Source organism: Scardinius erythrophthalmus (assembly GCF_964197995.2).
Source record: "Scardinius erythrophthalmus genome assembly, chromosome: 11".
NCBI classification, from domain to species: domain Eukaryota; kingdom Metazoa; phylum Chordata; class Actinopteri; order Cypriniformes; family Leuciscidae; genus Scardinius; species Scardinius erythrophthalmus.
In genome coordinates, this window is record NC_138231.1 from 33923637 (window position 1) to 33948306 (window position 24670).

Sequence of the window (24670 nt, forward strand, 5' to 3'; positions counted from 1 at the left end):
TACAATGCATTAAAATGCAAGCATGATTAATGCAATGCCTATTTTTTTTTTCAAGTAGTGCAATTCAACAGGCTTTTTGTTTCAAAAACATTTGACATTATTTTACTTCCATAGTTTCTGATATTATCATCATTCCGTGAGATGAAATTGTCCTGACTCCTGAGAGAGACTGAGCGCGAGCTCGTGAGGCTCCGCCCCCTGGGTCGTCCAGCAGCAGCAGCTTATTTGCATTTAAAGGGCACACACTAAAACAGCGTGTTTTTCTGAGCCCCAAAAAATGACAATTTAAAAATGCTGTAAAAAATTATCTGTTGGGTATTTTGAGCTGAAACTTCACATACACACTCTGGGAACATCAGAGACTCATTTTACATCTTGTGAAAAGGGGCATAATACAGGACCTTTAAACTGTTTAGAAGCAAATCTCCTAGAAGTGGTAAACTCCTCACTTCTAATAATTGTGGTTCCTGTATTAGGGCAAATCAAAAATGATCTTGTGACATATTTTGTCCCCTTATTGAATGGCCTTCATGCACAGGGATTAAACATTGTGTCCTATATATAGACTGCACACCATGACATCTTTAAAAACTGTAAATACATAAGCATCTTTTAACAGCTAGAAAACCATGTTCAACAGGAAAGTGACCTGATGGTTCCATGAAATTACAGCAAACAAATAATTTAAGCAAGCAATAACATGCACACAAGAAACTCCATGGGCCAAAGAGACTTTATTTCTGGTGTTAAACTCCATCTTCAACATTGCAGGACGTTTGAGATACAAAATCCTTCACACTGATGGAAGACTCGTCTAACTTTAGTGCCACTACCGTTTGGGTGGAGTTTGTGGTTAAGATTATTGGTACTGGAGGAAGGGAGGACTGGTGGAGGCAGGGAAGGAGTTAAGTTAGGAGTCACGAAGTGTTCACTTCTGCTCAGGCATGAGGTCATCGATCGACTGGCCTGCCTCCAGGCGTTTCTCCATCTCTACAAGCAGCTTAACTCCATCCACCACCATCTGAACCAGCTCTACCTCAGAGAAGCCCAAACGGTCAGCGTTGGAGATGTCAAAGACACCACCTACTGCAGCTGTGTCCACACCACCTGTTGAAGAGAGCAGGGTTAGTATTGGAGATGACATTCTGTTTATGTAATACAGGATTGTATGGCTCAGGTGAATATATACCTGTTCCACGCTTTTGGAGCCTCAGTCGCTTGAGGATCTCACCGAATTTTTCATGCTTACTGACGTTGGGAAGTTTGACATGAACGCCACCACGCAACCCTGTGCCCAGGTTGGAGGGGCAGGTTAGGACGTAGCCCAAGTGCTCGTTCCACATGAACTCATGGCCCTTCTCTTTGAACAATTCCTCGATCTGCAAGGCAAGCGGATTAAGATTTAAAAATCTGTCAACATTGGAGCTGCAGAAAGTGTTACTAGAGTGACCAAAACAAAAACAAAAACACACCTTTGTGAGGCCAGTGCAGAAGCGATTGAAGACTTCCTTCATGTTGCCTCCTTTCTGCATGGAGATGACACGAAGATGGTCTTCCTCATTCACCCAGACAAGGAATGTCTTATTGTCATTGTGCCTAAAAGCATTGAGAAAATTAATTATATATAATAAAAATTATACATCACATATTACCCCCCACCCCCCTTTTATTATTTTTTAGATTATTATTATTATGATGATGATCGCACCTACATAGATCCATTTAGTAAGTTGGGACAAAGTCCAAATTGAACCCAAAATTGAGAAGACAATGAACCCAAAAGCCTGTTCACTCACCAGATCCCTCTGCCATCGGGCCAGTCACGGGCCATCCCAGAGGCCAGCAGCAGTGGGGACACAGGCTTATCAAACAGGAAGTGGTCATCGATCAGCTGCTGCTGCTCCTCGTCCGTCATGTCCTTGAGGGCATAATACTTTCCCTTAAGATCGCCATCAAGGACTCCCAAAGCTGTTAAAAAACAAAAAAAAAAAAAAAAAAAAAAACACATCACAACAGGCCTTCGGCATTACAGAGTGGATGCTTGAATCACTTATGTTTCCGCCCACTCCTCTTGAGCGACCAATCGTGAATCAAGTACATCCTATGCAAGCAGACGGCTAGGCGAGCTCACCCTCGACGGACAGACTCTCGATGCCGCGTCTCTCCCCGCGGCTGCAGTGAGGAGGGAGGCAGAAACCACGGATGCTCCTGCCGGTTCGCACTCTGGAGCTCAGAACGTAGTTGAGGTCAAGGTCGTCTCCACCCTATTAAAAACACGACTAAAATTAGCAGCAGACGATTTTGAAGCGTTAAACCCAATTAGATGCGCCAGACGGAGAGACGCAGTGTACCTGGAGGTTGTCTGGGTTCAGGTCAGTCTTGTGTTTGTCTGTGGGTTTATATCCACCATGACGGTCCTCAATGATGGGATCCAGGAGATCTTTGAACACCTCATATGTTTCCTCGTCTCCAGCAACACAGCCCACAGTCATGATGAAAGGATGCCCTGGAACACAACAGATCAGCAGTCAGACAAATCCTGGACTTTAGTCATATGTTGTAGTGACAAAAGAATTGACGGCAAACAGATTGGGCAACAGCTTAATATAGCCACACATCGTGTTTGTTACCGCACGGTTGGCCTTGCAGCAATCATGAGATTAAACAACCCTTTCTTTGTTGGACTTCACATATAACCTTATGTTATCAATTAAGAGTCAAATACATGAAAACACTTATACTGAAGTGCATAACATGCACTAGCCACCAGGATTACAACAGCAAGCAGCACTATGCAAAGGATGCAAATTATGTTTGTACATTACAGATTCCCTGTTCGTTTTGGGCATATCAGGCCCAAGAATGCTTTGAATGGGTCTATCAGGGTCAGTGCACCACCACAACGAAAGGCCAATGTATGCTTTGTAAAAGCAAGGCAGCCCAAGGAGGCTTCCCCAGAGTCCTGGTTACTCAAAGTACAGATATTCAGAAATAATATTCAAGGTCGTTTTTGTACCAATTTGACACAAATGATCAGACTACAACAATAAAAATTAAGTTACTTTTGTCATGTGCTAAATTTTTTGTGATCTTAATGGTCTAAGATCATCTGTGAGGTCTTAATAAGCTAGATAATTATCACCTGAGGATGACTGCTATTTCTATTCATTTATATATAGCAAATAGTGTTTAGGGATCCAACAAATTATTATTATTATTATTATTATTATATCTGCTTTATCTTGCTCAATACCCAAACAATTTCATCCTCAAAAAAAAAAAAACACAACCTCAAGAGCTTAAGATGGTAAGCCTGTGTTGCAGCCATTGAAATGCATTTTGTTTATGTATGAAAAGTTTGTCAAGATATATTTTATTGGTACAATTTTCACTCCTAGTTACGTACTATTGAGTCCATACATTTGCATTTGTTCTTTATTAATATAGATTTATTTATTTATTTATTATTTTGTGATTATATGGCAATTAAAAACAAAACTTGCTAACGTTAGGCTAATTGGCTTCGGGCAGTATTGGGGAAGGACATGCCTCTACTAGAGAACACTTGATTGGATAAAAATAGTGTAGTGCAGGATGAGTCATCAAAATCTTTAGTCACTTCTTCCAGTAACAGGTACAGATAAAAATGTAAGCGCATTTTGCTAAAAGTAACTTACAACTTGACATTCAATTAATAATGTCATTATTCTTGACATTCAGCTCAGCGTATAGACAATTAAAGGAAAACACGGACTAAAAGCCGGGGGATCGCATAAATACTTGAACATGAACACCACCATACACCGGAGCGCCGGTAGAAATACGGGCACTTTTCCATTTTGAAGATAGGCCATTTACCTGGGTTGTCAACTCCGGTTTGAATGACATCATCCAGGGTAAATCCGCTGGGGGTTTGTTTGTCCCGAAGATTTGCGTACATTTCGGGCGTCAGCACCTTCGCCATGTGGTTGTTGTGTTTGCTTTTGTCGGGATACTCCTGCTCGGCGGAGTAGTTCATCTTCAGCTGATTGTGAGTGTTACCGAAAGCCATGGTTGCGTCTACCTGGTGCAAATATTTGGAAACAAGGATGTTAAAGAAGAATTAAAATCGGATTAAAAAACGAGAACAAAGCCAGTCCCTCAGTTGCATTAATAATGACGTAACAGCATTAAATCGCATTTTCTAAAACAGGAGAATTTGTTTATATTCGCTTAAACCGTTACAGCAACAAACGGTCGTGGTATGACGATAATTGTGTTCGGTGATGTGTGTCATGTCACGCGGGCAGTAAATATGATGGAATGTCGAGTATGCGTCCAATAATTGACGCCTCATTATAAAATGAATCTCTCATTCTCTCTGGGAGTTTTCCAAACTCCCTGAAAACTGCAGTTGTCAAGCTCCTCCTGAAAAAGAGCAATCTGGATAAGACCATATTAAGCAACTATAGACCAATCTCAAATCTTCCTTTCATAGGCAAGATCATTGAAAAAGTTGTCTTCAATCAGCTGAACAAATTCTTAAGCTTGAATGGATATTTTGACAATTTTTAATCTGGTTTCCGACCGCATCACAGCACAGAGACAGCGCTCATAAAGATAATAAATTACATTCACTTAAATACTGATTGAGGCAAATTATCAGTGCTGGTACTACTCGACCTCGGTGCTGCATTTGACACTGTCGATCACAACACTTGGCTGGAAAACTGGGTCGGGCTTTCTGGGATAGTCCTAAAATGGTTCAGGTAATTCTTAGAAGGGAGAGGTTATTGTGTGAGTATAGGAGACCATAAGTCTGAGTGGACATTCATGACATGCGGAGTCCCTCAAGGCTCAATTATTGCGCCACTCCTGTTCAACCTGTATGCTCCCAGTGAGCCAAATAATGAGAAAGAACCAAATTGCCTACCACAGCTATGCAGACAACACACAGATCTACTCAGCCCTATCGCCTAACGATTACAGCCCCATTGACTCCCTGTACCAATGCATTGATGAAGTCAACAGTTGGATGTGCCAAAACTTTCTTTAGCTAAACAAAGACAAAACTGAAGTCATTGCGTTTGGAAACAAAGATGGAGTTCTCAAGTTGAACGCATACCTTGACGCTAGGGGTCTAACAACTAAAAATCAAGTCAGGAATCTCAGTGTGATTCTGGAGTCAGACCTTAGCTTCAGTAGTCATGTCAAAGCAATAATAAAATCAGCATACTATCATCTCAAAAATATTGCAATTAGATGCTTGGTTTCCAGACAAGACTTAGAGAATCTTGTTCATGCTTTTATCACCAGCAGGGCGGATTATTGTAATGGACTCTTCACTGGCCTTCCCAAAAAGACCACAAGACAGTTGCAGCTCATACAGAACTCTGCCGCCAGGATTCTGAGCAGAACCAGAAAATATGAACACATCACACCAGTCCTCAGGTCTTTACACTGGCTCCCAGTTACATTTAGGATTGATTTTAAAGTTTTATTACTGGTATATAAATCCATCAATGGCCTTGGACCTCAATACATTGCAGATATAAACCCAACGGATAATTAGGATCACATCACCAAAAATTACCAAGGGTTCACTCTAAGCATGGTGAGTCCGCTTTTAGCTACTATGCCAGCCGCAGCTGGAACCAGCTTCCAGAAGAGATCAGATGTGCTCCTACAGTAGTCACATTCAAATTCAAAGCACATCTGTTTAGCTGTGGATTTAAATGAATGAGCACTGTGCCACTGTGTGTCCGACTGATTACACTGTATTTTATCTCTCATTCTCCTTTTGATTCTAAACTACTGTATTTTTCCTTTTGATTCTAAACTACTGTATTTTTCCTTTTGATTCTAAACTGAACTCAAATGGCACTGATTGATAACCGTTGTTTAGTGAAAGGGTATTGTAGTAGTGGGGGAAACCCCGATGGTCTTGATGACCAAATTTGTGAGCAAGTGCTCAGCTTTCTGTGGTAGAGTTTGAGAGGGAATGACTCATGACGGTCAAGGGAACACTGTGGTGACTAGTACAGATTACTGGTCTGGATTGTACAGATTACTAATCTTATACTGACCGTCATGGGGAAATCTCAGAGTCAAAATAAGATACACCGGTGTTTTGCCAGATGAGAAGTTTATTCTATGTATCATCTTTTTACTATTTTAATTCATTTGACTGTAATTCATTTTATAACTGTATCATTTATCTATTTTAATTCCTTTTATAACGGTTTTAATTTCTCCTGCTTTTATTGTGACAATTTTCTATGCAAAGCTCTATGAATTGCTATAGTGTGATCATTATAATTCCTTTCTATGCAAATCTTTTTGATTATTTTGAGATTATTTTTATTCCTCTCTATGTAAAGCACTTTGAATTGCTATAGTGTATAAAATGTGCTATATAAAAAAAACTTGCCTTGCCTAAATGTCTGTATGGTAAATTACATTCATGGTTTCCAAACAAAAAAAAAAAGTTGTATTAGAACTTGGAATAAAGCACGGATTAAAAGGAGATCAAAACAAAGTGCAACAAAATATTGAAGTTATTTTAGGTGTATGTCCGTATATGGCCACTAGGAGCCAGTATACGACTGGTTTGACAGAAGTATTCATAAACAACCTCTTAAATTGGAATTAAAAAATGCAATAAGAACCAGTCTACTCTTCAAACCACAAATGCTCTTGAGATTGTGGTTCCTGTATTAGGGCAAATCAAAAATTATCTTGTGACATATTCTGTCCCCTTATTTAATGGCCTTCAAGCACAGGGATTCAACATTGTATCCTATATATAGACTGCACACCATGACGGTTTAAAAACTGCAAATACATAAGCATCATTTAACAGCTAGAAAATCCATGTTCAATCCATGTTCAACTGGACAAATGCAAAACAGGAAAGTGAACTGATGGTTCCATGAAATTACAGCAAACATAGTTTAAGCAAGCAATAACATGCACACAAGAAACTCCATGGGCCAAAGAGACTTTATTTCTGGTGTTAAACTCCATCTTCAACATTGCAGGACGTTTGAGATACAAAATCCTTCACACTGATGGAAGACTCGTCTAACTTTAGTGCCACTACCGTTTGGGTGGAGTGTATGTTCCTTGATGTGGTTAAGATTATTGGTACTGGAGGAAGGGAGGACTGGTGGAGGCAGGGAAGGAGTTAAGTTAGGAGTCACGAAGTGTTCACTTCTGCTCAGGCATGAGGTCATCGATCGACTGGCCTGCCTCCAGGCGTTTCTCCATCTCTACAAGCAGCTTAACTCCATCCACCACCATCTGAACCAGCTCTACCTCAGAGAAGCCCAAACGGTCAGCGTTGGAGATGTCAAAGACACCACCTACTGCAGCTGTGTCCACACCACCTGTTGAAGAGAGCAAGGTTAGTATTGGAGATGACATTCTGTACAGGTAATACAGGATTGTATGGCTCAGGTGAATATATACCTGTTCCACGCTTTTGGAGCCTCAGTCGCTTGAGGATCTCACCGAATTTCTCATGCTTACTGACGTTGGGAAGTTTGACATGAACGCCACCACGCAACCCTGTGCCCAGGTTGGAGGGGCAGGTTAGGACGTAGCCCAAGTGCTCGTTCCACATGAACTCATGGCCCTTCTCTTTGAACAATTCCTCGATCTGCAAGGCAAGCGGATTAAGATTTAAAAATCTGCCAACATTGGAGCTGCAGAAAGTGTTACTAGAGTGACCATAACAAAAACAAAAACACACCTTTGTGAGGCCAGTGCAGAAGCGATTGAAGACTTCCTTCATGTTGCCTCCTTTCTGCATGGAGATGACACGAAGATGGTCTTCCTCATTCACCCAGACAAGGAATGTCTTATTGTCATTGTGCCTAAAAGCATTGAGAAAATTAAATTATATATATATATAATAAAAATTATACATCACATATTACCCCCTTTATTATTTTTTAGATTATTATTATTATTATGATGATGATGATGATCGCACCTACATAGATCCATTTAGTAAGTTGGGACAAAGTCCAAATTGAACCCAAAATTGAGAAGACAATGAACCCAAAAGCCTGTTCACTCACCAGATCCCTCTGCCATCGGGCCAGTCACGGGCCATCCCAGAGGCCAGCAGCAGTGGGGACACAGGCTTATCAAACAGGAAGTGGTCATCGATCAGCTGCTGCTGCTCCTCGTCCGTCATGTCCTTGAGGGCATAATACTTTCCCTTAAGATCGCCATCAAGGACTCCCAAAGCTGTGAAAAAAAAACAAAAAACAAAACACATCACAACAGGCCTTCGGCATTACAGAGTGGATGCTAGAATCACTTATGTTTCCGCCCACTCCTCTTGAGCGACCAATCGTGAATCAAGTACATCCTATGCAAGCAGACGGCTAGGCGAGCTCACCCTCGACGGACAGACTCTCGATGCCGCGTCTCTCCCCGCGGCTGCAGTGAGGAGGGAGGCAGAAACCACGGATGCTCCTGCCGGTTCGCACTCTGGAGCTCAGAACGTAGTTGGGGTCAAGGTCGTCTCCACCCTATTAAAAACACGACTAAAATTAGCAGCAGACGATTTTGAAGCGTTAAACCCAATTAGATGCGCCAGACGGGGAGACGCAGTGTACCTGGAGGTTGTCTGGGTTCAGGTCAGTCTTGTGTTTGTCTGTGGGTTTATATCCACCATGACGGTCCTCAATGATGGGATCCAGGAGATCTTTGAACACCTCATATGTTTCCTCGTCTCCAGCAACACAGCCCACAGTCATGATGAAAGGATGCCCTGGAACACAACAGATCAGCAGTCAGACAAATCCTGGACTTTAGTCATATGTTGTAGTGACAAAAGAATTGACGGCAAACATATTGGGCGACAGCTTAATATAGCCACACATCGTGTTTGTTACCGCACGGTTGGCCTTGCAGCAATCATGAGATTAAACAACCCTTTCTTTGTTGGACTTCACATATAACCTTATGTTATCAATTAAGAGTCAAATACATGAAAACACTTATACTGAAGTGCATAACATGCACTAGCCACCAGGATTACAACAGCAAGCAGCACTATGCAAAGGATGCAAATTATGTTTGTACATTACAGATTCCCTGTTCGTTTTGGGCATATCAGGCCCAAGAATGCTTTGAATGGGTCTATCAGGGTCAGTGCACCACCACAACGAAAGGCCGATGTATGCTTTGTAAAAGCGAGACAGCCCAAGGAGGCTTCCCCAGAGTCCTGGTTACTCAAAGTACAGATATTCAGAAATAATATTCAAGGTCGTTTTTGTACCAATTTGACACAAATGATCAGACTACAACAATAAAAATTAATTACTATTGTCATTTGTGCTAAATGTTTTGTGATCTTAATGGTCTAAGATCATCGGTGAGGTCTTAATAAGCTAGATAATTATCACCTGAGGATGACTGCTATTTCTATTCATGTATTCATTCATTCATATTCATTATTATATCTGCTTTATCTTGCTCAATACTCAAACAATTTCATCCTCAAAAAAAACAAAACACAACCTCAAGAACTTAAGATGGTAAGCTTGTGATGCTGCCATTGAAATGCATTTTGTTTATGTATGAAAAGTTTGTCAAGATATATTTTATTGGTACAATTTTCACTCCTACTTGCGTACTATTGAGTCCATACATTTGCATTTGTTCTTTATTCATATAGATTTTTTTGTAATTAAAACCAAAACTTGATAATTGGCTTCGGGCAGCATTGGGGAAGGACATGCCTCTACTACAGAACACTTGATTGGTTAAAAATAGTGTAGTGCAGGATGAGTCATCAAAATCTTTAGTCTCTTCTTCCAGTAACAGGGACAGATAAAAATGTAAGCGCATTTTGCTAAAAGTAACTTACAACTTGACATTCAATTAATAATGTCATTATTCTTGACATTCAGCTCAGCATTGCTAGACAATTAAAGGAAAACACGGACTAAAAGCCGGGGAATCGCATAAATACTTGAACATGAACACCACCATACACCGGAGCGCCGGTAGAAATACGGGCACTTTTCCATTTTGAAGATAGGCCATTTACCTGGGTTGTCAACTCCGGTTTGAATGACGTCATCCAAGGTAAATCCGCTGGGGGTTTGTTTGTCCCGAAGATTTGCGTACATTTCGGGCGTCAGCACCTTCGCCATGTGGTTGTTGTGCTTGCTGAGGTCGGGATACTCCTGCTCGGCGGAGTAGTTCATCTTCAGCTGATTGTGAGTGTTACCGAAAGGCATGGTTGCGTCTACCTGGTGCAAATATTTGGAAACAAGGATGTTAAAGGCGAATTAAAATCGGATTAAAAACGAGAACAAAGCCAGCCCCTCAGCTGCATTAATAATGACGTAACAGCATTAAATCGCATTTTCTAAAACAGGAGAATTTGTTTATTCGCTTAAACCGTTACAGCAACAAACGGTTGTGGTATGACGATAATTGTGTTCGGTGATGTGTGTCATGTCACGCGGGCAGTAAATATGATGGAATGTCGAGTGCGCGTCCAATAATTGACGCCTCATTATAAAATGCATTCAAATGCATGCAATTTTTGAATGTTATGTAATGCCTACTGTGCATTACGAAAGTCTTGAATGGGAAACATGTATTATTATTTAAAGCATACGAATGCGTAATGCGCAACGTCTCCAAAGACCTTGCAGAAAAAGGAGGCTGACTGCAAGGTCGTTGCTGATGTTCGAGACAAAAGCAGCATATCATACGCATATCCGTGTTCTCTTGACCTGACATATAATTTAAAGCGTTTAAAAGCCTTTGTATTGATATTACTGGGCTTCCTACACATTTAAATCCTTTAGGTAGATATAAACGGCGCATTGCAAATTTACAACAGAGCTTGAATGCACGTTTTATGTCTGGATACTGATGCATTCCTGATCATACTTAAATTATTAATATAGCTCACAAATAGATGTTTTTGTAAATTGACTTGGCAGCGGTATCACATCACAACTTCTAATTATTAGAACAATAAAGGCTTGTTTTAATGATTTTAAACGAAAACCATACCTTATACTGATTTTCTTTGGGAAAGCGGAATTAATCCTTCCTAAAGTCCACCAGAACCCACACAAAGACTGATAATGGTGTCCAGAAATAATCGGCTTTGTGGGGTTTTTATATCGAGCTCAAGCTCTCCTCTGATTGGACGCTATTTGAGTCCATTCATTCTATTGGACAGGGCGTCGCATCACCTCCACAACATCCACTATTTGCTTACATTGATCACATGATGTTTTTCCTTGACGGTTCTCCTTGTCATGATTGACAACAAAATTCAACAATGTGGAATTCGTTCACATGCATTCGTCAAGACTCTCATATGTGTTGTTTTGTGCTGGATGGGTAATTTATTCCACACTGCTTTAAAGAAAGAAATCTGTCTGTTCATGTTTGCTTAGCTCTCTAAATATCACGCTAATGCAACATCACCTTGATGTGGATGTGGTTTCTTTATTTTAACTTTGTTAAGCAATTATTACTGGTTTTAATGTTCTCATCCTGTATATTGCAATGTGAAGCATTTCTTATGCAAGTGCTTATTTTTTTCTGTCTCCATTAAACCCTTGCTTTTAAATTAGGTGTTACATGATACATTTATATCATTATCTGTATAAATATGAAAAAACAAAATGCTTTAGTCTCTAAACAAAGTCATCAATCTACTGTGCTTCAGATTTCAGTGAAACTAAACCCTCAATCAAATTTTTTATTAACACAATACAACTTTTTTTTAAATTCACTATGGCCTTTTGTTCCCAGGCATTTAATAGTAATAAAACCTTAAATGTTGAGACTTAATTTATGTACATTCTGGTGTCCAAAAATATGGCAGTTGTATCTCTGCCATCACTTGCCAAGTGAGTGCATTCATTAGTATTTTACGAAAGGCCATTTATGGTGCAAACAAGCCTGTTTTCTTTTGGTAACATATGCATTTAGTGCATTTTTTAGCATTGACATGATAATAATAATAAGAAATGTTTCTTATGCACCAAATCAGCATGATTTCTGTTGGAGCATGTGACACTGACGACTGGAGTAATGATGCTGAAACTTCAGCTTTGCCATCACAGGAATAAATTACATTTTTAAATATATTACAATTGTTATTTTAAATTATAATATTTTACAATATTAATGTTTGATATAATAATTTAGCCTTGATGAGCAAAAGAGACCTTTTTCAAAAACATTAAAAAATCGTACCCAGCCCAAACTTTTGAACGGTATGTTATACAGTCTACCCTATAGCTGTCATATTGTGGAAGGATTTTATATTAATATACTACCAATATTTGGACAGACTTGTTTTAGACAGACCTTACTTCAGTCTTGTCTATATATTACTAATGAGAGCCTTCAGGGTTTCCCTGATTTTAAGGGGCCACCTGGTATAAAGGAAATTATATACTGGTCCTGTAACTGTGAGCTTGTTCCCTTTGTGAGTTATGTTTTGCTAGAGTTAACTATAGTCTCATGTGTACAGTAAGCTCACCTAGGAGCTTAACTGTGGGCTCATGCAGAGACATTCATGCTGAGAAGATAATGACATCTCCTCAGTTCATGACTTCTACTGTAGTTCAGTGCTGTTTGTGCTGTCTCTACCTCTCGCTTTGTCAGAAATCACATACTGCCATTTCTGTCACGCTGACCAGTGACCGCACCCCTTTTTTGTGACTGACTGCCTCACTGAAGGTGCATTTACACATTTAATGATTTGAACTAGCTTTAGCATTAGCATAGCAACTGGTATGCTGGCAAGAAAAGGCAGTTTTCTATATAGCCTATTTAAACTCTTTTACAAAATAAAAATGTTTGATTCGAGAAAGAAAAACGGTCTCAGAATGAAGCCCAAGGCAGCATCTGATGAGTATTCATGGTGGCAGTGTTTTCCCCCTCAACCCTGTGGACTGTTGTTTTTCCTCCCCGGTTCAGGGACTGCAAAGTTGTGTGCAGCAATCACTCTTTGACAGGGTGAGACAAATGCTGAGAGTGTTGAAGTCATAGAGAGTCTACGTCAGAATATGTTGCCTTTAGCTTCCTTGTTTATAAGGTACAATGCCTTTGGCAGAATGTTGGATGAAAACAACACGTTGTGTATACTAAAGCAGGACAAAGGAGCAGCTATTGCAGCACGTCATACATATTGTCACTGAAAGCAGCTCACAAAGCACAAGTAGAATAATGAAGTCCTTTCTCATATTATTTTATCCTACACAGAAAGCTAACAGCCTACAGAGTCTCCCCCTTCACAGCCATGTTGTCTGTCAAGCCCTCCTGACAGGGAGCTGTCAAAATCACCCCTTCCCTCTAATCAAATGTCTAATTTGCATAGCTCTTGAAAGCATTTAATCCTTTCTTTCTCCCCTTCTCCTCAGTCACCTCTCTGAAGCACTGTGGAGAGGCCAGATCAGCACTATTTAGTGATCGCAGACATGAAGCCACAAATTATTCAAATGTATTCAAATCTATTTTATATTCAAAACTCTTCTGGAAGGTGATTTTTAATATAACCGCACATTTCTGCTTAGCTTATATGTACTACCATTCAAAAGTGTGGGGTTGGTAAGAGTTTTTAAAAAGAAATTTATAATTTTAATCAACAAGGACAAATTAAAGACATTTACACTATTACAAAAGATTTCTTTTTCACATAAATGCTGTTATGAATATTCTACTCATCAAAGAATCCTGCAAAAAAGTATCACATTTTCTACTAAAAATTTAAGCAGCACAACTGTTTTCAACATTGATGATAATAAGAAATGAACATAAGATACTTATTTCATAAACATTCAAAAATCTTTTGAACAGTATAGTGTAGGTATGATTGGACTTTGTCATGCAATGTGGAGGTTTTTTATGTTGTATAAAAATGAAATTATTTGGTAAGCTTAATTTAATTTTAAGAGTAACTTAATAAGCATTTCTGGAATGTTGAAGGTGAGGTTTCGTCAAAAACTGTTTTGCATAATGTTTTGCATTTAGGCTACCAGTAAATTCACAGAACTCCCTACAAGTCAACACTGCATATCACCTTCAGTGTTCAGGTTTATTTTTTGTTTTGCCTGTTTCTCCAGAAAGCCCACGAGTGCAGTGACATTGTGCTGAAGGTCAATAGGATTCCTCAGCTTGGCTGTTTTCCTTGATTGTGCCAGACACATCCCAGCCAGGTAGATTAAATATATCTATTGCACCCCATCTGCCTTTAAACACCCCTGACTGACACTTACATTGACCAATCAGCAGCCATCTGTTCTCTACTATCCAATCCAACAGCACTACTCAGATCGTTTTTAAACCAATGAGCATTGTGTCTTGTAAAGTGGTTGACTTAGAGCCATACATTTGGAAGAGTTGCACTAGAAGGCTCATTCATATCACATTTTTAGTCGCATCAATTAGAGTAAAGCACTTTTATAGACTTCTGTCAAGCTGAAATACTTTGAACAATTAAAATACACGTTAAATGGATATGGGGAAAAAAAATGAAGATACAACTAGTGCATGATGTAATGAAAACAAATGTACAACTGGCAGAATGGCCAAATCTTTCAAGCAAAATGGCAGGCGCTATTGTACGCAAACAGCTTGACGCAACCAATTTTCCAGCTCGTCCATTCAATGGACAGTAAAGATTGCCTGCTTTGCCTTTGCTCCTATTGTGGTCACAGGGGCTGGCAATGGTAGAGGCCATTTAAATTTTAACCAGTCAAATGAATTTAGGTCGGCATCGGCTTTCATACGAGCTCAATTATCTTGAATAATAAATCTAGACTGCTGTCCCTCCTGCAGTGGAGAGCCTGCCCTTCAGTCTCTATGCCAAACAACAGTGTATTCAGCTGAGAGACTGAAGCTGTAGAGTTCAGCACTTAACTGTTAATGGGGTTACTGTGAACTGCATCATGGGGTTTGTTTCAAAACTGGAGGTATAGGGTATGGCTATTTAAAGGCTTTGCACGACGGCTAACACATATTTGGTGTGATCTTGAAGGCATATTTATACTAAATACATGATTATATTAAATACAAAATAAGCTATATGGACAGTATTTAAAAGTTAGGAATAGGAGTCTAAACAATTGAAGTTTTTGTGTGTTTTTGTGGAAGCTAATTTCTGCCACATAAGAAAGAAAAATAATGCTTTGGTAAATCATAATTATGACAAAGTTGAAATGTTTTGTCATGACTCTTGTCTCACAATTTCGACATGTCATAAGTATCTCATAATTTTGACTTTTTATCTCAATTATGTTGACTTTTTTATGATTTACCAAAGCATGGGCTTCCAGTGGGCTTCCACAGTTTTTACAAATTGAGGTACAAACTTATTTGGTAATCGACAGTAGATGCGTCACAAAAAAAAGGTAAATGTAATTTTTTTTATGTCTCAATCTGGCAGCCCCCATGTAAAAACCTGTTCCTTGTAAAATAAAACAGCTTTAATTAGCATACTGATATGATTGGAGTCTTCATCTCATATTAGGAATGCACAATATATATCGGTTCCATACCGTTTATCACCCAATATTAGCGATCTTTTAATTTATTGATATAATTGATATTGGATATTTTAATTGTGCACTGTCATTCCCTACATTTTTACATGTAAATTGCCTTTGGCTCCATCTAACACTCACTTCAAGTTAATCTTTAAAAACTCTGATAATGTAATAATAATGTTAAATAATCTTTAGCAAATCTCAAAAAGAATAGAACATTTTCGTACTGTACATTATAATGTTGTGATCCCTTTAGCTTTTAAACGATTGATTTTAGATTTAATGTTTTTTTCCATTATTTATTTCTATAGACAAAATAGTATAGAATTTTAGTCTTGGTCATTTGATAGTTATCGGCCCTAGCATGAAAGTACTTATTGGCTTATCGTATCGCCAGCACTTTAATGTTGGTGCATATTTTAAAAAATACTATTCATTTCTTTAGAGATAAAACTTGTTAATAATAAAAGCTGATGGGACTGATTAAAGCACTATGCCACAACATGCTTTACTGGGTGTTGGTCTCTCGCATGTGAAACCATTAAGCACTCGAAAGAGCCTCTTATAATGGATCTCAAGAGAATCTAGGATGTTCAGACATTTTGTATCATGCTTGAGAGGGATTAAGCTTAGTGCTTGTGAAGAGCTCTGCAGTAATGGATCCCATTCCCGAGTCCATACCATGTACGCTGTTTAGTGCTAAAGAAAGTCATGTTTTGCTTGATGTAGTGAGCAGCACTTCGCTGACTCGCTGAAAAACAGCTCTCGGCTGCAGATGGGATGGAGCAAGCAACAAACGCTCTGCATTACAAAACACTCACATATTGTCTAATTTACTGACATAACACACACACACACTCTTTCTCACTGAGTCACACAGCATGCAACGTCACAGTGATGTGCTGGTGCTATGCAGCAGGAGTGTGTATCAGATTTATACACTGATGAAAGGGAACATCCGCTCTCCCCCAAATCCATATCAATCACACTGATCGTGTTTTGCTGCGAGATGTGAAATATTATCGATGGAGTGGAGTGGGTGTGGTCTGCTGTCTCACTCTCCCTCCCTCTCTCTTCTGCTGGTCATGTGTGAAGGCATTCTTGTGATGCTGCATGACAGCTCAGCTGACTTGCTGCTCGATTGCGTGTAGTTTGTTCTGGCATTACATGCAGCAAAACTCATCTCAAGTCATAATAAGTGGACGTTTTGGAACTATCTACATAAGTAGTAACTGTTTATCACGAAAAATGTGCAGGAGACTCAACACAAGTCATTTCAATAGAGTTTTGGCTATGCTAATGTAACCGGTCCTACTCAACCCGCTCCGAGCAGGATTCAAACCGGCGTCTCCGGAATGGAAGGCGCGCACTAACATTAGTTAATTAACATTAACAAAGATTAATAGGAAATGCTTTAGAAGTATAGGCTATTTTTCGTTGTGAGTTCATGTTAACAAATGGAACCTTATTGTAAAGTGCAACTAATAAATCTTAAAATAAAGACATTACTAATTTAATAACGTAATAAATGTATTTAGCAGATGAATATATTTCATACTGTACATTTTAATGTTGTGATGCCTAAATAGTTTTTTTTTTTAATGATCGATTTTAGTTTTAATTTAATTTTAGTTTTTATTTCATTCGTGCAAAATAGTATGGAATTGTAATATCTGCCATTTATTAGTTATTAGCCATAACATGAAAATAATGATGGATTTATCTGTATTGCTGGCTAATTCTGTTCTGTTCTGTTTCGTTATATTCTTTAATGGCTGTAATGTTTGCATTCTGGCATTTTTCAGTCCCCAGCATGGGGTTTGTGGAGGAGGAAACATGTCTGCCAGTCACCCCTCCTCTATATTTCTCTATCCTTCTCTCTCTCGTCTCTCTCTTTCCCCCTCCTCCAGCTACTGAGGCTTTGTCTGATCTGGAGTGGGTGAAAGGGAAAGGCTCATTTCTCCTTTAATGCATCTTTAAACACTCTCTCTACAGTAGTGTTTATGCATTCAACTCCTGTTCCTCAAAACCACCTATTAGAGAGAACAATGGAGAGGGAAAAACCCAGTCACCTTCATCTGTCTGCGCCTCGTTCAGTCTGCCCTGCGGCTGTGTGGCCTCGTCAAGACTGCAGAGTTATTTTTCCCTCTGTGCTCTGCGCTGAAATTGATTTTTGTGCTGAGAGACCAAATTGGACCTTGTGCCTGTGTCCTACATGTCCTTGTGGTTCTCGAGCTATCATTAGACGAGTGCAGAATAGCGCTCCCTCCCATTTCCACCTGCTGGACGTTCATTCACAGACGCTCATTTGCATATGAACGCCATGGCTACTGTATTAATGAAACATTGCCTCCATTGTTGCCATGAGAACAAAAGTGGCGATTATGTCATGCCGCTCTTTTCACCTCTCAGATTAGCTGAGAGGACGCAGCAGGCTGTGTGGAGTTGGTAATTATGAGTGAAGGCATCGTTCCCAGCCTTTGCACTGACTGGATGCCCACGCAGTCTCCCAGCCAACCGTACAGCATAATGGTGGAAAATGCCACATTTAACCGATTCATTCATGCATGTCATATAGAATCTTTTTGCCTTGGTTGTGTTGATTTGCCCTTCTCGGATGGATTCACTTCTGTTTTGGATGAGTTTCCTTACAGTTGTAAAAGACTGAAATGTTGTTGGTCGTTGCAACTTAATGCAAATGAGAGGCAAGGAGGGATGCACAATACCATGTCGGTGACTGGCTGATATTAGAGATTTATTATTATATATTGGTTATTGGATCAGATATTTATTTGTTCATGGTCATTTCCCTTTTTTTAACTCTGTTAAATATAATCTTTAGGAAATCTCTACCTGTGCTGTGTGTGTCTCTTTAAATGCAAATTAGCTGCTGCCCCCTGCCCCCCTTTCCAGAAGAGGGCTGTGCCTTTACAGCTCATGACTCGGACACTCCAGCTGCAACTAAACAGGAGAAACAGGATTCAACAGAACGCTTTTTTTTTTCATTCCACTGCTCTGCTTTTCCATTATTTTCTATGAAACACGCTAGACGGACATTGAGTTTTTTTCCTCCCATTCAGGGCTATTCAACGCGCACCTTTGTGCATCTTTGTGTCTAAAAAATGCGAGACGGGTAAAGTGGAAAACACAAGGTGTCAAGGCACGTTTTTAAAAGTTAAACTTCTTTTAAAGGAAAACTCTGACTTTTTGGGACTTTAGCTTATTCACAGTATCCCCCAGAGTTAGATAAGTCCATACATACCTTTTTCATTTCTGTGCGTTCTGTAAGTGTTATTTGACGCACCCACCACTAGCCTAGCTTAGCACAAAGACTGGATGTAAATGGATAATGGTCTAATCACTCCGCCCACGTAGCCACTCCGCCCAAGTAGCTGTGCTGCTACGCCTAGTGAGAATATAGTTCCCAGTATTTATACGATTAAAAATGGTCTCTGTCTCATATAGCCTTGTTATTTGTACACGCTGTGACTATACAGATCACAACATGTAAATAGGAAAATGTTTGCATTATTTTGTCACTTATTGGGATTAGTATGCTACCATTATCCATTTACATCCAGTCTTTGTGCTAATCTAGGCTAGCGGTGGGTGCGTCAAATAACACTTACAGAACGCACAGAAATGAAAAGGGTATGTATGGACTTCCAAAAAGTCGGAGTGTTCCTTTAACTTGAGCGCTGTGTTTTTAGAACGCCGTTTTCTGCGTGAGACGCTGTAAAAGATGCGAGACATGAGCGCAACAGTCAAGCGCGTCCGTCTAGCGCATTTACATAGAAAAGCAATGGAAATGTAGCGCAGTGGAAAGGAATTTTTTAGTATTCAGTTGGTATGTTTACATGCACTAATTTGATCCGATTCTGATATTTCTGTTTATAGGAACCTTGCAATCTGATTCACAGTTTTGTTTCCATGTGCATTAATGGATTCAGAACAAAACTTCAGCGCATTCGCAGTGCCTCAGTCAAGGCGTTCAGAACTGGAGAAAGCCACTGCTATAATGTTACTGGAGCTACCGCGAGTATTATTGCCCTTTTTGCCATGATGATTGATGACATACCTAAAAGGAAAGCTGACAAAGCTTTTTTAGCAAATATTTTTTATAGATATATAGATAGTAAAGTAATATATGGACTTTCTTAAGAAGTAAAACGTTTTAGAAGTAACAATTTGGTTAATGTAAAAGTAGCTTTATTTTTAATTTATTTAGACAATAGTAAATGGAATTTTAATATCAGCCAATTATCCGTTACTGACCATAAAATGAATATAATTATAGCTAGAATTTTGATATTGGTGCATTTCTAAAGGCAGAATAATGCAAGACAACAGACCATCCTGAAGACAACCTCACTGGTGGCACATCTCTGGGGTTTTGGGAGGTATCTAGCGGGTTTCTTCACACATCAGTGGACATGCAGTGTAAAGCTTGCCTTTATCTCTTACTCTGTCTTTGTCCCCATTTCTCTCTCTCATCCCATCATGCAGTGAATTTCACATCCATAAGCGTTTTATATAATCATGTTTATTGCCAGTGTCCTTCATCTCTCTACTGAAAGAGCTCAGAGCTCTTTGCCAAACAATCAATCCAGGGAATGCTAAAATGCTAACAGCAAAAAATCTGTTTCAGCATGCAAAAAGCCCCAAAATGTTTATTTTAATCTGTATTTTATGATACACTGTTGAAATGGTCATTTATATGATCATTTATTATGCCATAAGGTGTTTCCCTATCTTTTGGAAGGCAGGACTCACCATCACATCCACCTCCCTTTAATTTAATTACCTTCATGTCTTCAATCTATATCTTCTTGTCTATCAGATTATAGGGCATTTATTACCCAGAAGCACCTTCCTCTTAAAAATCCTCCTATTAAAATACAAGACTTGATTGGCTGTCCTGTGCACCTTCATTTATTTTCACAGCCTGTGTGAATGACATATCCTGTCTCGATTCAAAAAATCTAATTAAAACCTTCACTTTACTTACACTTCGGTTCAAAAGTTTGGGGTTGGTAAGATTTTTTTAATGGTTTTTAAAGAAGTCAGTAAAAAAATGTATTATTTAGAATAACTTTAAAATATATATGTATATTTTAAATGAAACAGAAGTTGCTGTAGTCTCTTTTTCCTTATTGTGATGTATATCCGAGTGAAATGGGTTTCATGGTCACACATGGAACACTTTCATGCCCATATCAACAGGCCGTGTAACAATGCCGTCCTGTGTTCTTCTCGAAGCAAGATGCTCATCAAAGCTCTCTCATCTGACACCTGTGTCTGCCACATAGCCATGGGAAACGCAGAGGATTTCAAAGCGCCATTGAAAAGATCCATTGAAAAAGGCTTGCTAAAGTGTTTCTGTGCTCTCAGGGACATGGGGATCAATTGTCTGCTGACTGTAATTATGATCTTTTATAAGAGTTTGGTCCTGCCTGGTCTCAGCTCTAGATTAAAGGCCATGAGGAGGCAGGGAAGGAACTGGGACAGAGGAGGGGAGGTGACCTGAATGTTTGAATGTTTCAATCTTTCCCACCTACAAGCACTCTCACATCTTAAACTGTGAGCTTTGCTGCATTACATATGCTGTGTACGGACATCATAACACATTTTAATTAGATTGAACTGTTTTTATTCATACTTTTCAGTACTGAAGTACATTTCTTATGTCTCTGTCCGCCGTTTTTTTCCACTGAGCTTGTCACAGTGCTGTCTTAAAATGCTCACTAGGTTTTGGAACGGAGCTAAAGGCTCTCTTTTTCCATTCTGTTTTATGTCTGATAGCTCTATTTGCTGAATGGCTTGATACACTGCAGGACAGGCTTTTTTCTTCAGAGCAAAGATAGAAACAGCAATTAAGCGCAGCCTGCCTTGAGTTATGAATGATTTAACATCTCATCTACTAGTCTGCATATGGGATTTGTACATTAAGAGTGTGTCGCTGTCCACTCATGCCTGTTCCACGTGCCTTTAAAACTCCTCCTTCTGTGATGTTTCCCTGTCCTTGTAAATGCGAGAGGCTGATGCGTTTGTGCGAATCTGTGTGTGTGTGTGTGTGCGTAAGACCCTAGGAGGAGGAGCTACTGCAGTTACCACTGCAGTGCTGCAGTCTCCCATGATGCACCTGGGCATCTCACACTCCTATTATGACTTTTATTCACCTGTCCTCTATCCTCTTCTCCTTTCTTTGAACACTTGTCCTGTCACTCCACACACTGTTCCACTGCAGATGAAGGAAGATGTTGGTTGCTGTAAGGTGTCCTTATTCAACCTTGCCACAGAGCTGGTTAATTTGACATGCTTTGGAAAAATCTTAGAAAATATATGTTCTAATATTTCTCCACAATTCTCAATAGAGAGGAAAGATATAGACAGTGAAAGCCATTTCTAGTCTGAATAGCTCAAGGTCAAAACAACCGTGTAACATTCAAATGAGGCACTGGACGCAAGTCAGCATTAAAGAGGAACAGAGAGGGTGAAAGAGGAGACATGGGGTCAATTTTCATCTGCTCTTCCTTTTCCTGTATTACATCATTTTATCTATCCCATCTCTGATGCGTGTCTGGCACTAAGGCCTTTCACTGCCAGCCATGCCACTCTGATTACATTAAAGTTTAACAGCAATGTGACAAGCAAGAGAAGTACTGCATCCACTATCCCGTTACACTCTACATTTCGCCCCTCCCCCTGTATGCCCTTCTGCTCACGTGATGCAATGCTCTCCATCACCACACATCTGCTCTACGTCTTTTACATTCTCTCCCTATAGCGCACTCAAAAATGAAAGTTCCTCGCATCATTTACTCACCCTCATGTCAGTCTAAACCTGAATGACTTTCTTTCTTCTGTACATCATAAAATATATTTTGAAGAAATATTTTTATTAATATTAAGAATTCTTTTTTGTCAATACAATGGAAGCCAATGGGAACCTAAACTGTTTACGTACCAATATTCTTCAAAATATTTTCCTTTATGCTCCACAGAAGAAAGAAAGTCGTTCAGGTTTGAGGCCAACATGAGGGCGAGTAAATGATGAAAGAATCTTTATTTTTTTAGGTGAACTATCACTTTAAGTGCAGTGCAGATGTGGCATTTTAATTAACTACTCTGTTCGACGATAAAGGTTAGATGCAATTCTATAACAATTCAGCCAGTTCTTAAGGTGATGTTGGAGGGGAGTCAAGTTAGTTAATTGAAATGTATGACCGAATTTATAGGATAACTGAATTGCTGTCAGGCTGCGGCAGGACACTTGAGAGTCATTGCAGCACATTGTGGCCTCACTGCTGAACTGCAAGGCTCATTAATTCACGAGGAACAGGCTCAGCAGCAAAATGGAGGCATGTGGATGGATGGGGAGGGGTGGAGAGAGCTTATGCCTCTGGGGTCACCCGCAGCTCGGAATTATTATCTTGTATAAAAAACTGAACCACAGGAAGGGATTGTACCTGCCCTTGTAAAAACATTGAGGATATTTTGATGTTCTGCTAGTACAGTATTAGAATGCATATATATATATATATATATATATATACTTGTATGTTAAATGCTTTTGCTTTGTTCTCTCCTGCTGACATGTCAGTGTGTGAAGAGAATGCAGGGTCTTGCCAGGTCTCTCGCTACTTCAGGGCCCGTTGCAAAGCAATGTGCAGCCCTTGGCCATGCCTGCTGTCAGTCCCCTTTTCAAAAGCTGCCCTGTTACCTCGGCAATAGGCTCAGTGTCTCAGTCATTGCATCAGGATTTCACAGTCTCTGAAAACTGCGGAAGCAGGTCCCACACCAGCATCATCTCTCATCTTCCAGCCTTTAACACCAGACAGGTTGTGTTGTGTTGAGAGGACTCACAGGCCAATGTTTGTGTGGGTCGTACCGCAGTTAAAGCTGTTTCGTTTCCTCTGCTGTAAGTCTGTTTTGTCCATTTTGTCTTTTCTGCAATTAACTTCCTGTTTTTAAAGCAAAGATATCTGCATATACTTTGCAGTGACTTAGGTATGAAATATGCAATATTTATAACTGTAATAATAATTTGTAAATTTACATAATTTATAAATCCTGTTATCACATAAGACACTGGATTGAGTGTACCTTCTTTCCATCTCTCTTTTTTTTTTTTTTTTTTTTTTTTACGTAAAAGAAGCTGAGTATAACCTCTGTAACACCAAAGTGTGTCCGAATTTGCGTTGTTTTCAAGCAAGTTTCCCAAACACTCCCCCAGCCTGCCATTGGTCAAATAAACAGATAGATAAACGCCTCAAACTCATGCAATTGGTTGACCCCCTGTTGCTATATGTTGGAGTGGTTGGAATTCTTAAACAGAGCAATGTTTTAAAAACAACAGTGCTTACACTTTTTTCATTGAATTATTAGAAAATATTCCACACACAAGGTGGTAATGCGGCTGTAAGGCCCGCTATATTGGTCCAATTGCCGGTTCGCCAATACACGGGGAAGGTATCACGTGTTCTGTCTGGCTGGTTAAATTTGCAATACATTAATCATATGTATTTACTCGTTACTTCATCTGACTCCATAAATGAAAGGTTTTAATAACATCTGTGCCTCACTAAAAGTGAGCGAATGTATGACTATTCCTTTTAACCATTAAATGAACAATGTCAAGAATAATCACGTAACAATTTAATATTTCAGATATCAGAGATCAATTCCACAATCAATTCAAATATCTAGAACATGGTTATACATTGGTTATACCAAATAATCTTACCCAGCTTGTAGCCTACCTGAGATCGAGAGAGACCACCTATTCCATTCCTGTCCAGCAAAGAAGAGCCCAGTGAGCGGGAGCACACCTTCCTTTATTCTCTCTTGATCAGGTGACATGGGGGATGGGGGAGACCACCCTCAAAAGGCAACGGAAATTCAACGAAAGGGGGGTTGCCTTATCTGGCCTTATCTCTAAACCAGTTTTCTCTAAACTTCTCTAAACCTTATTTCCTTTTATTTTATCTATCTGGATATGAGATATCTGTACCACTCACTTTAAGACATTTCAAATAACACCAAAAACATAACAGTCAATGTTAAATATTCACATTAAACCATGTTCTTGTGTGAGTTCCTAGTTGTTTTCCGAGAGGAAGTGAGGCCGCATGGGGGAGGTC

The 24670-nt window shown here is 39.5% G+C and overlaps 2 protein-coding genes across 5 annotated transcripts; both read right to left on the reverse strand.

The window, feature by feature from the left end:
• Window positions 1-519: 519 nt before the first annotated feature.
• On the reverse strand, window positions 520-4860 carry LOC308698601 (creatine kinase, testis isozyme). Of its 4 annotated transcripts, XM_081378777.1 has the most exons (8): window positions 4663-4860; window positions 3859-4063; window positions 2352-2506; window positions 2132-2264; window positions 1797-1968; window positions 1473-1596; window positions 1190-1379; window positions 717-1107 (listed from the first exon to the last, which is right to left on the reverse strand). In XM_081378777.1, the coding sequence occupies exons 2-8, from the start codon at window positions 4049-4051 to the stop codon at window positions 929-931; spliced, it is 1146 nt and encodes a 381-aa protein (XP_081234903.1). In that variant the 5' UTR covers window positions 4052-4063; window positions 4663-4860; the 3' UTR covers window positions 717-928. The 4 variants fall into 4 exon arrangements, with proteins under 4 accessions (XP_081234902.1, XP_081234903.1, XP_081234905.1 ...); XM_081378776.1 differs by lacking the exon at window positions 4663-4860 and having other exon boundaries at window positions 520-1107; window positions 3859-4361; XM_081378779.1 differs by lacking the exons at window positions 3859-4063; window positions 4663-4860 and adding an exon at window positions 3063-3144.
• Window positions 4861-6967: 2107 nt separating this feature from the next.
• LOC308698603 (creatine kinase B-type-like) lies at window positions 6968-11206 on the reverse strand. The gene is made up of 8 exons (XM_081378786.1): window positions 11032-11206; window positions 10049-10253; window positions 8610-8764; window positions 8390-8522; window positions 8064-8235; window positions 7733-7856; window positions 7450-7639; window positions 6968-7367 (listed from the first exon to the last, which is right to left on the reverse strand). Exons 2-8 carry the CDS (start codon window positions 10239-10241, stop codon window positions 7189-7191), a joined length of 1146 nt encoding a protein of 381 aa, XP_081234912.1. The 5' UTR covers window positions 10242-10253; window positions 11032-11206; the 3' UTR covers window positions 6968-7188.
• Window positions 11207-24670: the final 13464 nt, after the last annotated feature.